Source organism: Triticum aestivum, chromosome 4A (genome assembly GCF_018294505.1).
Source record: "Triticum aestivum cultivar Chinese Spring chromosome 4A, IWGSC CS RefSeq v2.1, whole genome shotgun sequence".
NCBI classification, from domain to species: Eukaryota; Viridiplantae; Streptophyta; class Magnoliopsida; order Poales; family Poaceae; genus Triticum; species Triticum aestivum.
Window position 1 is genome coordinate 656,112,640 of NC_057803.1, and position 15,249 is coordinate 656,127,888.

The following is a 15,249-nucleotide window of genomic DNA, read 5'->3' on the forward strand; positions in this document are numbered from 1 at the left end:
GGAAGCAAAATTGTGCTTTTTTCCTTCTCGGGAAGTTGTGTTTCCCACACAAAAGCACGGCTTCATGAAAAAACGAAAAACATGTGTAAGAAAACAAAAATTCTAAGGGTGTACCCATTGCACGACACGTGGCAATAGTTGGGCACGTAACTTGATGCACTCTCAAGGCCTAAAAGTGACCTATGTGGGAGCAGGATATGTGTTAGATAGTTGGAGACCTCCTTGCATCAAATAGGAGAGTGCCCACAAAGAGGGCGCGTCCTGGTGGGCCAGCCCAGGAGCGTGTTGCACTCTAGCGCAAATTGGTCAAAATGTAGAAAGTGATGTGTGAGCAAAGGGCGCATGGCTAGCTACTCAAGCTCATGAAACTCTGCTAACTACTAGGACGCGTTGAACTTTAAAAACTAATCGCAACATCACATCTGAACCTTTTTTTTTGAAATTTCAAAATGTGATTGTTTTTTGAATGTAACCTTTTGAAAATTTCCAAACATGATTGTTTTTAAAATGAATACTTTTTAAATCTCTAAACAAAATTTGAAAAGTTGAACAATTTTTTAGAAACACTCAAAATTGTGGACATTTTCTGAAAAACGTGAAAGAATTTTGAAAACTTCAAATACTTTTCAAAGCATGAAATGTTTTTGAAAAAAACATGAGGATATCGAATTCCAAACAATTTTGGAACATTTTTTGGAAATGTTAAATATATGAAAAAAGTAACAAGATAAATGAAAAAAGAAAGAAAGAAAGAAAGGAAAACTAGTGAAGAAAGAAAACAAAATAGAGGAAAAACCTGGAAAAAAATAGTGTAGTAAGAAACCGATCCTAGCTACTTGGGCTGGTCCATCTGCGGCTTGCTCGCTGCTCATTTCCGTGGATAAAACCAAGTTTTGTTCATCAAACACCATAGAGTGTAGGATAGAGCTCGGGTCGTGGCACTAACCACACCAAACGTGACGCCCCAGACCTAACGAAAAAGAAAACCTGACTAAACTATGTGCTTCAACATTGACAGCACAACCTTAAAAAAATTACAATCAAATAAAGACGCTTGCAATTTGATCTCGCTGATAATGGCTCGTTTGCCGGATAGTTTGCTCACATTTTTTTGAGAGAAAATTTAGGCTTGATGGGCTGGTAAATCGGGCCAGCCAACCTCGAGTGCGGCCGGCCCGTCCTTAGTCCAATAGAAAGCCCGTCACGTCATTCAAGAGCCCACCCTTATCTGTTTTTTTTTGCCGGACCCGTATCCGTTCTGTTCCTCCAGCACGACCGGCCGCCGCCCAGCCTCCTCCGCCCACTCGACAGCTCCGCCGCCGCCGGAGCTACGCGCTCAACCCCCCCCCCCCCTCCCCCGCCCCAAGGTCCTCCGCCGTGCGAGCCTGTCCCTTCCCGCCTTCTCCTCGCCGCGCCGCCGGCCGCTCCACCCCAGCTCGCCCCCGTCCGTGAAGGCGACAGCCGCCAGCAGCGGCCCGAGTCGAGGGAGGGAGGGAGGTTCCTCTCAGGTGAGCTTCTCTTTCCCTTTCTCTCAAGCGTGACGCCCCATGCCCTCTGGCCAGTTCCTCGATTCGGACGATTCTAGGGTTTCATGTGTGCTGCGATCTAGTATTTGGTATGAACACTAGCAAGGGGAATGGATCTCGGACGATGAAGATTTTTTTATTATTTAGCAAAAACAGTGTTGCTAAATCTCGGCCGATGAGGCTTTTGTGCAGTATTTCTTTTTTCCAGATTTTTCTGGCTGGTTCAAGTTTTGGCCTGAGATTTAACCAAGCAACCAAGTCTCAATCAAGTGACATAACACCTAAGAAAGAAAAAAAAGAAAAGAAAAACTAAAAAGAAAATTTTGCACGAATCTCTACGCAAAATCTCACGAATATAGCATTGACTGAGACATAACCACTGGGATTTAGCAACACTGTTTTTTTTAATGGCAAAATTCTGTTGTTATTTTTTGTATGGATATTTTGGTCTTTCCACCCTCTCATTTATGTCATCTATAGCAAAGAAACATGATCATTTGTAACGTGTAGCATTTATCAATTGGCAAAGCGCTAAATTGGGATATTTGATCAATTGCAGATAAAGATTGGGCAGTTTGGCCGGGGCAGAGCAAACATGGGACATTTTATCAATTAGCCCCCGCAACTAAAGCCGCAGTGTCGCTCGCTACTCGCTCACAGCCGGCGGAGACGAACCATAGATGGTGCCGGAGGACGGCGCGCAACAGGGGGCGGCCGCCACCGTGGAGCACCCCGTGGTGTCGGAGGTGGACTCGTTCCGGCGCCAGGTCGACGACCTCGCCTCCAAGACCGACGTGGTAACCCCGCCCCCTCCTAGGCTTGATATTAGTTTCCGTCTCGCCTCAGTACTGATTTCCAAGAAGGGCTTTGCTGCCAGAGCAGCTTCATTCCCAAGAGTGCGCCATTTTCGGGGATTTTGGCTATTGCATGATTAGGTGTCAGGTCTAGCGGTCTCCTGTTGCGATACTGTGTTCTTTCCCCCGAAGAATTAGGGTAAAGTTGCCTCAGGCTGGAACTGGCATTATGTGTTGCAGCTGGAGAGGAGGGTGAACGAGGTGGTAGGGTTCTACGACGTCAAGAAGCATGGCAGTGGAGGGCGCAGGGCCAGTGGTAGCAGCAGGTATGCGGCGAATGGTGCAAGGGACAGCAACTGCAAAGGGATGCCCGACCTCATGCGCCAGCTTACCGGTATCATTCGCCAGGTGATGATCTTTCTTCAGCTGTGGTTTATCCCATGATTCATTGTGTTTGCTGGCTACTCATGCTATATTCTTGCATCCTGGAGCGTGTTTTAGAAAGTCGGGCTGGTGCCAGGTTTGTAATTCACAGGTCAATTTAGAACATTAGAAGGCTTTTCGACCTTATCAATCCATGTGACTAATGTGGCAACCTAGACTTTTTCCATTGCTTGTAGCGATTACCTGCACATACTGATTACCTGCACATACTGCTCCTGTTCTTTCCAGCAAGATAGATTTATAATGGAATCAAGATTTCTGCTACAAGTTTCAAACAGCTGCCAAATTTATGTATGCTTCCATGAACATCAATCTGGTTCTTTTTGGCTGTGTTCATTGGTAGACCATTTTTCACATGTGGTCTTCTGGTGCAGTGAATGAAATCAGCCTAAAATATATGATCTGCAGCTTTTGCTGAATGCGGTCATCTGAACCTAACTAAAAAGCCTTGCAAGTGAACTTACATTTTATTTACTTGGCTATATTTTTGGGATTGATTCAATCACTATATGTGGAAAATCCTTTTTTTAATCTAGTGTTCTATGGTGTAATACTCAGTACAAAGTTTATCATTCTTTAGCCACCTTCCAAGTTCATATTCAACTACTGCAGTTAAAAACTCAAATGTGTGATTTCTTTGCCCTATGAAAAGCCTTCTGTTGATCTTTGCAAAATTTGGCACTTGATTCTCTTTTCTGTATTCATTTTCTTCCAGATCACGTCTCATGAATGGTCAGCGCCATTTCTGCAACCAGTAGATGTTGTAGGCCTACAACTTGATGACTATCACAAGGTAATACTGCCAGTACAGTTTGTCCTGGATTTTGCTAGATTTCTGTTCCTACTGAAAGGAATTTTAACTATAAGGGATACATTTTGGTAACTTAAATGTGAATTAGTTCTGATGGTAATGTTTATAGTTTGCATGACCTAATGTTGGCAAGGCATCAGGATCTAAAAAACACAAACTGACTTTGATTGCATATGACGTTACTTGTGATTCGCTGCAGGATTTTTTTTTTCTGGTCTCCATTCTGCTTTCAGTTGACATGCTGTTGCACTTTCTGAGAAGATTTTCAATGTCAAGGGAAAAACATAATCCTGTATTTGCTTTGAACTTTCTGAGAAGATTCTGAATGTCAAGGGAAAAACATAATACTGTTAAATCCTCCCTTATCTATATATGGAAAACATGGCTGGGTATCTTATTAGCTGTTAATTGGTTTTGTAACTATTTTTTGCCCTCTTCCATGTACATGAAACTGAAAACCATTGCTTGGAACTCTAAGATTGTAATCATCCCTAATCTGTAGAAGGAAAACATGGCATATTAGGTTTTCTGTTTATATTACAGCTGTAATTGGCTTTGCCACTTATTATTTACCTTCTATAGTGTACTTCATATTGATGTATCCCTTGAGTTGGTAGCGAATATGTTTTTCTATATTTAGTATATCAATAAGATGGAGTTGCTTCGTTGGTTTCTTTACCTGAAGCTTGTTTGTAGTGACTCATATCTTTGGTTTCTACATTTTGCAGATTATAACAAAACCTATGGATTTCTCGACCATCCAAAACAAAATGGAAGGGAAGGATGGTACCAAGTATAAAAGTGTTCGAGAAATACATTCTGATGTTAGATTAATTTTTACCAATGCAATGACATACAATGATGAACATCACGATGTTCACATAATGGCCAAGTTATTACTTGAGAAATTTGAGGAGAAATGGCTCCAGCTTCTCCCTAAAGTTGAGAATGAGGTGGATATTTGTAGTCTCATATGTTACCATTTTTGTTTTGATTTGGATATGTGTCATTTAGCATTTGACAACAATAAGTTGGATCCTATTGTTTTAGGAAAGGAAACAACAGGTGGAACCAAACGATGCTCCAACCACAGACACTTCTCCGGAAGATGCTATTGCAAAATTAGCAAAAGATACTGATGATGAGGTCGGCCCTCTCATGGACTGTTATTCTTTTTATTGTTGTGTCGGTATTGATTGAAGCAACATATACTGACTTCAACTCATGTTTAGAAAAAAAATGGCCCCAGACTTTTATCAACATGTTTCTGTTATCATTTAGTTTTTTGTCTATTGATGTATCGATATGAAATCCTTTCTTGGCCAGCCTGAACATGCTTCTGTATCCTTGTCAAATATACTCCCTCCGTTCCTAAATATAAGTCTTTGTAGAGATTCCACTATGGACTACATACGGAGTAAAATGGATGAATCTACACTCTAAAATGCATCTACATACATCCGTATGTGGTTCATAGTGTAATCTCTCCAAAGACTTATATTTAGGAACGGAGGGAGTATATGCCTTGCATATTCACTGCAACCCCTACTGTGTTCCCTTGTTTTGTTATTAGATATTCAGTACCTTTTATTTCTCATGTTCCAGCTGAATGAGATTAATAAGCAGCTGGAGGAGCTTCGGAACATGGTGGTTCAGAGATGCAGGTACGTCTTAAAGACGTTTATCTTATGCCTATAAATTTGCTGTTTGCTACAGACTTATAGGGGTGCCAAGCCTAAAAAAGTTACTTTTTTTTTGGATCTTGTAGAAAAATGACCACAGACGAGAAGAGAAAACTCGGTGCAGGCCTTTGCCACCTGACCCCGGAAGATCTTAGCAAGGCACTGGAGCTGGTCGCACAAGACAATCCTGACTTCCAAACTACAGCAGAAGAAGTGGACCTTGACATGGATGCTCAGGTAAAGCTCCTCTATTCTAAACCCTAACCGCACTCAATGCGCCACATTGTTTTTAAAAATGTTAACCATGCTTCCTGCACGGGCCGTTGCAGAGCGAGACGACCCTCTGGAGGCTGAAGTTCTTTGTGAGGGAAGCGTTGGAGCGACAGGCCAGCGCAGCCGCGGCCCCTGGCAAGACCGACGAAAACGCGAAGAGGAAGCGCGACATCTACAATGCTCTAGCCAAGACCGCCTCGAAACGGATCAGGAGATAGCCTGGTTCAGGATGTTTCTGTAGAAGTAGCTGTCACACGGGACAATTTTCTCCCTCGTGTGGCAGTGTATATATGAACATGAATCTGCACTAAGGAGTGGCACCTGACCTGGTCTAATGTGTAGCATGTTATTGCCACCTATGGTAAAATACAGAGCAATGTTGATGCAGCTCAAAAATAATAATCACAACAGAGGTGATGTTTATTATTACATAAAATTGACGGTGTGTGCTCTGCACATGGCGCTGCGAAAAAAGGGCATCCTAATTCAATAAATCCTGAAGAAAACAACAGAGGTTAATTTTCATTGGTAAATTTCCTAACTCATTAGCTTCACTTCATAGGGCAAACTGTTTCTTGAGGAGCTGCACAAAACAATTTAAAAAATCTATGCTGACATTCTTATCTTTGGGGTGAAAGAAACATCAAAGGGGTTTGATTGTATGGTCACCTACCATCGGCGCCACTACTAACCATCAGGCCTCAGTTTTCTCTGCACTTGGCAGATGGTGTCCCTGCAAGATACCATACATTAGCATCATCATCAATCATGCTTAAAGCATAATGAAACAACATTCGCATTAGCATTCTCATTGTGATGGTGACATACCACACATTGGAGCACGCCGCCGCGTCTAGGAAGCTCAAGGAGATGGACAAGCCGGTCTCGGGATCGAACCACGAGATGAACGTCCCTGCGAGAGAGATTGAAGATGGCATAATCACGGTGCTATTGAACAGAGGGGAACAAGCAAAATAAAGGCACCACCATTGCAAACAAATTAACTTAAAACTTCCATCGTTTTTGCGATGACTTTTTGTCGGAGATTCAATTGTCGAGAGAACAGAAAACTGAAAGGGGAAAGCAGGGGAAGCAAGAGAGGGGCTTCTTCACCTTGGCGCCTCCGGTAAATGTCGTCCGGGGTGATGAGATGCAAGAGCATCGTCTCCTTATTCTCCGCGTCTATGACAGCCAGAGCGATCTCCTTCTCCGATGCCGATCCCCGCGACAACAAACATACGGGAACGAACAAGGCCATGAGCGACAACCTAGTAAATCAGCGAAACCCCCAATGTGCTATCTGGGGCATTATTATCATGCAATCTGCTCTGCCACTCCCTCCGTCGCCATATATTGGTTGTAATAACAACTTATATCGTGTTGGAAAGGCCGGAAGCACTGCCAATCTCTGGTGAACAGGCGTATGCCATACCTCGAGGTGGTCGATGGTGACACGGCCGGCCCCATAGTCGTCCCATCCACCGCCATCGTTCAACCTAAACACCATGACAGGCTGCACAAGATTTTTCCGCAACATTACTCTGCAGTTCATCAGTAATCGTGCGTCTCATCATCTCATGTCATCACGTGTTCATCAATTCACCAGATACGATCATCAGAGATGTACAAAGATACTAATACTCAACGGCGGAGCTACGTTGTGAGCTGAGGGGGCCGTGGCCCCCCCAGCCCAAGCAATTTTCTAACTACTATACGTACTACTGCCCCTGCAGACAGTTCGGCGGTTAACTCTACGATGTGCTATTCCAGTCCGGCACGGTTTGAAATCTGAATCACCAGTTAGGTTAGGTGTAGCTAGGCTTCGACTAGTATAGATATGTAATGTAATCTACCCCTTGTAATTAACCCAGATCAAAGCAATAAAATAATCTCAGGAACGACACGCTCCTGTTGCTATAACCCATCGAGTCTTCTGTGTCGCGTGCGTGTCTTGGTTGCGTCGTATACGAGCGTCTGGCGGCGGAATACATCAAGCAGCTAGCCAGGCTAGCTAGCTTTGTTCATCTGTTCACCAAAATCAATCAACTTGCTTGGACAGCTAGTTTGTACGTGGACGCGTGTGTATCTCGGCCAACGGTCGACGAATCGTGTTGTACAAGTACGTCGGAAATTACTCGACGTACGGGGTATGTGCCAATAAGACTTACAGTTTTGCTAGAACTCATCTAGATGAGATATAATTTGGTCTCATTCACATTTTATAACCCTTGGATGTGATGCTATAAGATGCGCGTGTGCTGGCATGGGTTGCATCTGTTCTTGTTTTCAAAGTGAATGAGACCAAATTATGTCTCATCTAGATGAGTTCTAGGTACTTCCTAAGACTTAGGCTCGTCTTCACACACAATGCACCAACGAACGAGCCCTCTTCACTCACTAGCTCGGCTGCTTCTCAGCTCATGTGGTGTTCTTCACTCAACCAGCCGATGACGTCGCAATAGACAGCCTCGAGCCCTCGACGCCGCCCTGCCTTTATTGAGGATACGGCGAGGAAGTTAGGAAGAGCTTTGCGTTTGGAATGGTGGCGACGACATTATAAAATGGTTTTTTTGTGTGTGTGATAGCGCTACAATTTTCTCTTTCGATTGGTTAGTGGTTGATTGAATTGGAGGATACACATTATAAGTTGTTCTCTCAGTAGCAGTGTTTTCTTTGCGAGAACTCGAAGTCCACTTGCTCACTACAGATTTTTTTTTGTCTTTTGGCCCCCCCAAACATTTTTGTCTAGCTCCGCCACTGCTAATACTGCTTAATTCCTCCCAAGCACAGACAAGAAAAATCTTAATTTCCGCTAAAAGATGAGAGATCTCTTGAGCGAAATCGGCTGGCTGTGCATCCAAGCCGCCGAGCCGGGAGCATAAAACCAGAGGGCGCGCGCACAGGGGAACGGCGAGGCTCCGGACTTTCGAGGAGGCCGGGGAGGTCGATGGCTTACCGGCATCGGCGCGGGCTGGGGCGGGACGGCGGCAGGCGCCGGCTCCGCATTCTTCTTCCCGGGCATCGCGGTCGCCGCCGGCTCCGGGACCGATCGGTGAGTGGTCAGCGACACGGCGGATCGCCGAACCCTAGTACACTCTTTTTTTCTTTTCTTCTTTTTTGACCCGAACCCTCGTAGTACACCCGGAGGTGATGCTGAGTGCCAAGTTATTATAGTGCCGGGCCGGGCTCCAGGGAGACCTTTAATTTGAAAATTCGAAAAACATATTTCAAAGTTTCAAAAAAAAAAATCCACGAAAGCTTATACATGTTCTCTTTTTTTTTTTGCGGGTAAAAAGCTTATACATGTTCACGGCGGATCTGTAAATTTTCGTTCAAAAATGTTATGATCTGTAAGCTACGCAAAGAAAACAAAATCCTGGCCCAAAATATGGCTCATTTTCATGTATGTATTTTGTTTTTGTTATTGTACGCCATGTGTGAAAATATATTGTTATGAAAATGTTCACAAACATGTTATATACATGTATTTCTGCATACACAAATGTTTTTTATTTTTTTATTTTTTTTGTGTTGTAGAAATATGGTGTTTAAATATGTAGTCCGTCCGTCTCGGAATAAGTGTCGTTGTTCTAGTTATTATTTAAATAAATTAAAACAACAACACTTATTTTTGGGGCGGAGAGAGTATATTATTGTGAAATGGACTCCTTTGGCCATTTTTTAGGTGAGACACCAGTATTTTGTTCCTTTTCGGGTTTATTTGTGGGGGTAGCGCAAAACCAGGGATGCCGTTTAAATTTTTAAAACAAAAGGAACCTCAACAGAATAATCAGCAGGGGCAAAAATGAGAATTATTATGCATTGCAAACGATCAATATTAATTGATACTGCTTTATTGCAACTTTGTTGGGAGCAGTAGTGTTATCTCCATCTGTAAATATTCATTTCTTAATTTACAAGAATTCCATTCAATTCCCTAACAGATGATTGATGAACTGATGAATTGATGCTTCTATACACATGATTGTGAATAAAATGGTTTGTGAATAAGAACGCTTCTATACATTTTCACAACTGAATCGACCAAAAGTTACATCTTACAACTTCACCACATGTCCAGCAAGCCCAGAACAAGATACACATGAGTATACCAAACGGACGGAGAAAAACTCCAAATCGACAGATGATTGATGCTATCTATAAACGATGTAATGAATCACCGTGACCAAGTGAACAATGAAGCGCTGCAGTCTGGCTCCTGTCAGCAGACTGCTGAGACATTCCTACGAAACTTTCCGGCAAAATCATGCAGAACTCTCTTGTTTCTATGTTGGATTACAATTTGATGGATTTTACAGTTTGATGAGAACCGGGACCAGAATGGGCTAGCTAAATGTCGCGTAGGATGGGCCAGCCTTTCTTGGCAATCTCGTCAATCTTGGAGCTTATCTTCCTCTGGGTCTTTGGAGGGCAGAGCTCGGCTGCATACGCATTCAGCTTCGCGGCCAGTGTCGATGACAGGAGCTCCTCCTCTGGCAGGTTCCCGATCAGTTGCACCAGGAAAGGCTTGCGCTTCAGCTCGAATTTCTAGCATTCAGATCGATTTCACGTAAGTGCACGACATACATAAAGAGGACTCATTATTCTACTAGAACGCCATTTGCATTGCAGATCTCACAAGGAAGAATAATGAATGACATAGATACCTGATGTTCTGGTTCAGCCGGATAAAATGCCCCCAGTGGTTGGATCTTTGTGGTAATAACGCTGCTGCGGTCCTTGGCCTGTTCCCTTTCTTTGGTAAGAGCAGCCAATCTGGCCTCGAGGGTCCCATTTGTGAAAATGACGGATCTGTAACCACACAAATGAGTATTTGCTGACAACAGCTACCATCATATTGTGCTATACTACTGCTATGCACACAGAGGATAGTGAGGCAAATGTGTCACACAGCCGTGTAACATTCTAATCAAGATCAAATTCCTTGAAGGCATGAAACCAAGGGGAAAATGTTGGCTTTGTTGCGATAATGCCATATGCTAAAATACCATGAAAATGTAGCGTATGGAAACAGATGATCACCACATCCTGAAATGAGTCGATTTACTGACGGAAAATAAGTCTAGAGAAAAAAAAAGTCAATCACCTGTATTGGTTGCCAACATCCGGTCCTTGTCCGAAGACCTCCCGTGGATCATGGCTTGCCCAGAACACGTCCAAAAGCTGCTTGTACTGAATCTGACGGGGATCATATTCGACCTGAACAGTTGAAGTGCAAGCAGAAGTCAAGGCTAGTCATGGTAGCTCAGAAATTACTCAAGCGCTGATTAGCACCTCAGAACTTGTACATTTTTATAATGGGCAGAAACGCAGCAAGATCACGCGCACCAAGACCAAAACATGCCCAATTGCTTCTAAACAAACACGCCTGATTGCTTCAAGCATACGCCACACCAAGCAAATCAGGCATGTTAAGCAGGCCCAAAGCATTCTATCCATGCAGGTCATGAAACATTCGTTCATTCAATCACTGCTAGTTTCACTTGCGCGGATAAAATGGTTTGGTTTAATAACCAAGCACAGAGAACAGGCTATACCAATAGCAGCGACAAAAATGAACATTATCAAGAAAGGAGCTGGCGGAAGGGGGCGGGAGGAAGGCTCTGTTGGTACTACCTTGACGCACTCGGCGTGGTCGGCGAGGTTGCGGTACTCGGGGTTGGCCTTGGAGCCGCCGGCGTAGCCGACGGAGGTGCGGAGCACGCCGTGGAGGCACCCGAACGCCGCCTCGGACCGCCAGAAGCTGCCCAGCGCGAACACCGCCGTGGCCGGCGCGCCCCCGCCCGCGCGGACCGTGAGGCCCTCGCCCCCGGCGCGGACGGTGAGCCGCGCGCCCGAGGCCGCGGTGGCCAGGAGGAACGCGAGCGCGCATAGGAAGGCCGCCGCGGCGGGGGAGGACGCGCGGGCCATCTCGTCGGCGTGGGAGGGGAGGGGTGGGGAGGCGCGGCGGAGATCGGGATCGGACGGGCGCGCGCCGCGAGCGAGCGACCTACCGTCGGTGGGTGGGGGGTGGGGGTGGGGTGGGTTGGTCCGGACGGGACTATTCTGAGCGGGGGTGGACGACGAGGAGTGTGGGGGTTGGTCGCTTCGCCCAGCTGGGCTGTCCGGCCCGCGTGAGTGGGCCTGCTGGTGGGCTTCAAGGCCTGATTTTGGGCCTCAGAATGTACAAAAAAACTGGTTACCCCAACAATCAGAGTTCATTCTCAAACAGAAAAAAAAAGAGAGTTCATTGTTAGCAATAACTCATTGATTTCCCATTGAAGATGCTTATAACTCATCCCAACAATTTTTTCCCGAAAGAAAAAACCCCATCCCGACAGTTTGCATCTACTGTAAGTGCCAAGAATCTCAGGCATATCTGGTGCAACCAAATCAGCATAACTGTTCTTGGCCACGCCACTTCGTCCAGATCCTTTCATACGAGCACGACACCTATTACAATGGACTTGCTTCTCAAAGAAAGGTTATTACAGTTTACAATGCACGATGCATCGGCTCAACTGTGTGCACAAACAGTTTTGCAGTACCGTCCGAGTGTTCTAAACCGTATACGCTGTCCATTCCTGATTCCTCCCATTCCAACACCAAAAGGAAATTCCTCTGTACATACATACATGGCAGAGTTCACAAGGCAAATTGCCTTTTGGGAGAGTGATCCCAAAGTTCTTGCCTGCAACTGTAGCAAATAGCAAGTTGAGTCACACATGACCTTCCACAATCCAAGACAAAAATTTATTTGCAGAATTGCGTGAACACTGCAGTAAATTTGAGTCCATGGATAAAATTAACATAGACTTTTTGGAGCACCATGATGCCCTACCTGAAGCAGGGCAACACTGTTCGCTCAAATGATGGTTCAGCGATTCTAGATTCTCTGCTACTTCTATATTCTCAAGTTACTTGTACTCTTAACCTGAAGTTAAGCAACGAAAGTCTAGAGAAATCTTTTGCATGCTATAACTTGATTACCATGGAGTTACAAAGCATGCAAACGTAATATGAGGTCTAGGTATGTTTGATCTTTTTTCTTTCTTTGTATAACAACTATTGATATTATACAATGAATTTACCTCAAGTTATGCAGAGGCCGGGGAGTCCCCCTTTTCCAAAAAAAAAACAAAAAACAAAAAAACCTCAAGTTACAGAACTGATAAGGTACAGAACATATGACAATTTGCTAGTAATTCATCAAGCAATAAACAAAGGAGCTAACACATACAGAGAAGAAGGCTTCAAACTGATAAAGAACATACCCTGGAATAGCAAGCACAACATGGCAAAGCCTCGGCCAGTGAACCAGAGAAATCAGATTCAAACACCAGAGATAAAGGTCAAGACTTCTGCAAGGTCCTTGACTGTCACCCAGCTTCAAGAATATATTGACATTCTACAGAACTCTGAACAAACAAGAGCCCAGGTGTTTGCTAGTTATAATGCTCCGAAGATGGGGACCAACTTAGCCTGGGGTAACACCAACACCATAGGTCTAAACTCTACAATGTACGCCAATTGTCTGATTTAGTGGTGCAAAATGCCTCCCTCTGACAAAATCCTGGAACTTTACTTTCTTATATCTCAAATTATGCTTGAAGATCCACCAGATCCTCATCCATAAGCTGCATGTGGTCCCTGGGATCACTGCCAGCCATCCTCATCATGTGATGAATATCTTGCAGCAGACTATAAATCAACTCAGACTCACTGTGGGACTTGTCACGTGCTACAAATACATGCACCTTATTTGCCAGCTCAATCCAACTACATCCCGGCTGTTTCTTTAGTCCTCGATCATTCATCTGAGACCGAATCTTTGCTGCTTCTTTCCACTTACCAGCAGAAGCATAAATGTTAGACAAGAGAGTGTAGGTTCCAGCATTATCAGGCTCTGCTTCTAAGAGATTTCTTGCTGCCAAATCACCGATGCTTTCATTTCCATGTGCGTTACACCCACCTAGAAGCGCACTCCATACAGTACTGGATGTAGGCTTAAGTTTAAGACCGTTGATTAATCTTTTGGCATCATCAAGTCGCCCGGCTCGGCTACAGAGATCAATCAAGCAAGTGTAATGCTCATCCCGCACTGCAATGGACTTATCCTTTGCCATGTATTCAAATATCCTAAGCCCTTCGTCGACCAAACCAGAGTGGCTACATGCTGAGAGCAATCCCACGTATGTGACATCATTAGGCTTATACCCATTTTCTTGCATCTTTTCATACAAAGCTATAGCTTCTACACCAGCCCCATGATGTGCATATGCTGCAATAATGCCATTCCAAGATATTACGTCCTTCTCCCCTGAGAGATCAAACACCTTCCTTGCCAATCTAATTTCGCCACATTTGGCATATAAATTCATGAGTGTGGACTCGATAAAATTATCAAACTGAAATGGTGTTTTGCATATCATCTGATGCACCTGCTGCCCTTCGCTGAGTCCGGCGATATTGCTGCACGCATCAACCGCACCCAAAAACGTCACCTGGTTTGGTCTGATCCCATCAACGAGCATACCGTTAAATACCTGCAGTGCCATTTCACTCTCATTACCTTGCAAGCAACCATTCATCATAGTAGTCCAGCTGACTACATTCCGTTTAGGCATCTCGTCAAAGAGTTCTTGTGCCTTCTTCAAATCTTTGTTCTGGATAAAACCGGTGATCATGATGTTCCAAGAAGCCACGTCCCTCTCGGGCATATTCATGAACAAATCAAGAGCTTCGTCGATCCTGAGGTTCCGGGCGTATCCAGAGATCATGGCATTCCAGGAAACGACATTCCTCTCCGGCATGCCATCAAACAGCGCTCGAGCCTCGTCCACGCTTCCGCTCCGTGCAAGGCCGGCGACCATCGTCGTCCACGACATCACATTCCTCTCGGGCATTCTCTCAAACAGGTTCCGTGCCTCGTCCATGGTCCCAGACCGCACCAGCGCGGCCAGAAGGATGTTCCAGGAGCCGGCGTCCCTCACGGGCATGCTGTCGAACAGCGCGCACGCGGCCCCCGTGCGGCCGGCGGAGGCGTAGGCCTCCAGCATCGTGTTCCACGACACGACGTTCCTCTCGGGCATCCGGTCGAACAGCGCCCTGGCCTCGTCGGCGCGGCGCGCCCGCGCGTAGCCGGAGAGGAGCGCCGTCCAGGTGACCACGTTCCGGCGCGCGTCGGGGCGGTGGAACAGCGCGCTGGCCTCGTGGAGCTGGCCCTGGCGCGCGTACGCCGCGACCATCGCCGTCCAGGACACCACGTCCCGGTCCGGCGTCCGGTCGAACAGCCTGCGGGCGTCGGGGACGCGCCCCGCGGCGGCCAGCTCCGCGATGCGGCGGTTCGGGTCTTGGACATGGATGAACGCGTCGGTGGCGGAGACGGCGGCGGCGCCGTGGTGGGTGAAGGTGGAGGCGAGGCGGAGCCGCGGTGAGCGGAGGCGGCGCAGCGCGGCCCAAGCTGCCATGCTTAGAAAGAAGGGGGAGACTTGTGTGGTGTGAGATCTCACATTAGGAATGAGTTCGATTTTTTTGGAAAAAGTATACATGTTCAAATATTCTTAAATTTTGTGTAGATACACATCATTGTTTGATGTACAACCTTAAAAAAATCAGCTCCTAATTTATTTTACATTTATATAGAAACAAAAAAAGACAAAATCAAACGTTAATAGTGTCAAAGTATTATCCACTCAAAGTTGCCACTATTCACATTC

General features: G+C 45.4%; 4 protein-coding genes across 7 annotated transcripts; 1 reads left to right on the plus strand and 3 right to left on the minus strand.

Annotated features, from left to right (window-relative positions):
* Positions 1-1,292: 1,292 nt before the first annotated feature.
* Positions 1,293-5,953, plus strand: LOC123087901 (transcription factor GTE1). The gene is made up of 9 exons (XM_044510022.1): positions 1,293-1,508; positions 2,086-2,323; positions 2,561-2,728; positions 3,480-3,557; positions 4,304-4,528; positions 4,626-4,721; positions 5,181-5,239; positions 5,344-5,494; positions 5,587-5,953. Exons 2-9 carry the CDS (start codon positions 2,207-2,209, stop codon positions 5,746-5,748), a joined length of 1,056 nt encoding a protein of 351 aa, XP_044365957.1. The 5' UTR covers positions 1,293-1,508; positions 2,086-2,206; the 3' UTR covers positions 5,749-5,953.
* Positions 5,857-8,652, minus strand: LOC123087902 (serine/threonine-protein phosphatase 4 regulatory subunit 3B-like). Of its 2 annotated transcripts, none has more exons than XM_044510024.1 (6): positions 8,487-8,652; positions 6,963-7,043; positions 6,644-6,734; positions 6,359-6,443; positions 6,204-6,263; positions 5,857-6,113 (listed from the first exon to the last, which is right to left on the minus strand). In XM_044510024.1, the coding sequence occupies exons 1-5, from the start codon at positions 8,550-8,552 to the stop codon at positions 6,218-6,220; spliced, it is 369 nt and encodes a 122-aa protein (XP_044365959.1). In that variant the 5' UTR covers positions 8,553-8,652; the 3' UTR covers positions 5,857-6,113; positions 6,204-6,217. The 2 variants fall into 2 exon arrangements, with proteins under 2 accessions (XP_044365959.1, XP_044365958.1); XM_044510023.1 differs by having other exon boundaries at positions 6,644-6,752.
* An 882-nt stretch (positions 8,653-9,534) lies between these two features.
* LOC123082914 (peptide methionine sulfoxide reductase A5) lies at positions 9,535-11,558 on the minus strand. The gene is made up of 4 exons (XM_044505115.1): positions 11,168-11,558; positions 10,638-10,750; positions 10,198-10,342; positions 9,535-10,078 (listed from the first exon to the last, which is right to left on the minus strand). The coding sequence occupies exons 1-4, from the start codon at positions 11,459-11,461 to the stop codon at positions 9,881-9,883; spliced, it is 750 nt and encodes a 249-aa protein (XP_044361050.1). The 5' UTR covers positions 11,462-11,558; the 3' UTR covers positions 9,535-9,880.
* A 146-nt stretch (positions 11,559-11,704) lies between these two features.
* LOC123087903 (pentatricopeptide repeat-containing protein At2g35030, mitochondrial) lies at positions 11,705-15,036 on the minus strand. Of its 3 annotated transcripts, none has more exons than XR_006441581.1 (2): positions 12,805-15,036; positions 11,705-12,227 (listed from the first exon to the last, which is right to left on the minus strand). XR_006441581.1 is itself a non-coding variant. In XM_044510025.1 (1 exon), exon 1 carries the CDS (start codon positions 14,998-15,000, stop codon positions 13,132-13,134), a length of 1,869 nt encoding a protein of 622 aa, XP_044365960.1. In that variant the 5' UTR covers positions 15,001-15,036; the 3' UTR covers positions 12,673-13,131. The 3 variants fall into 3 exon arrangements, 1 of the variants encoding a protein (XP_044365960.1); XR_006441582.1 differs by lacking the exon at positions 11,705-12,227 and adding an exon at positions 12,258-12,651; XM_044510025.1 differs by lacking the exon at positions 11,705-12,227 and having other exon boundaries at positions 12,673-15,036.
* Between the last annotated feature and the right edge of the window lie 213 nt (positions 15,037-15,249).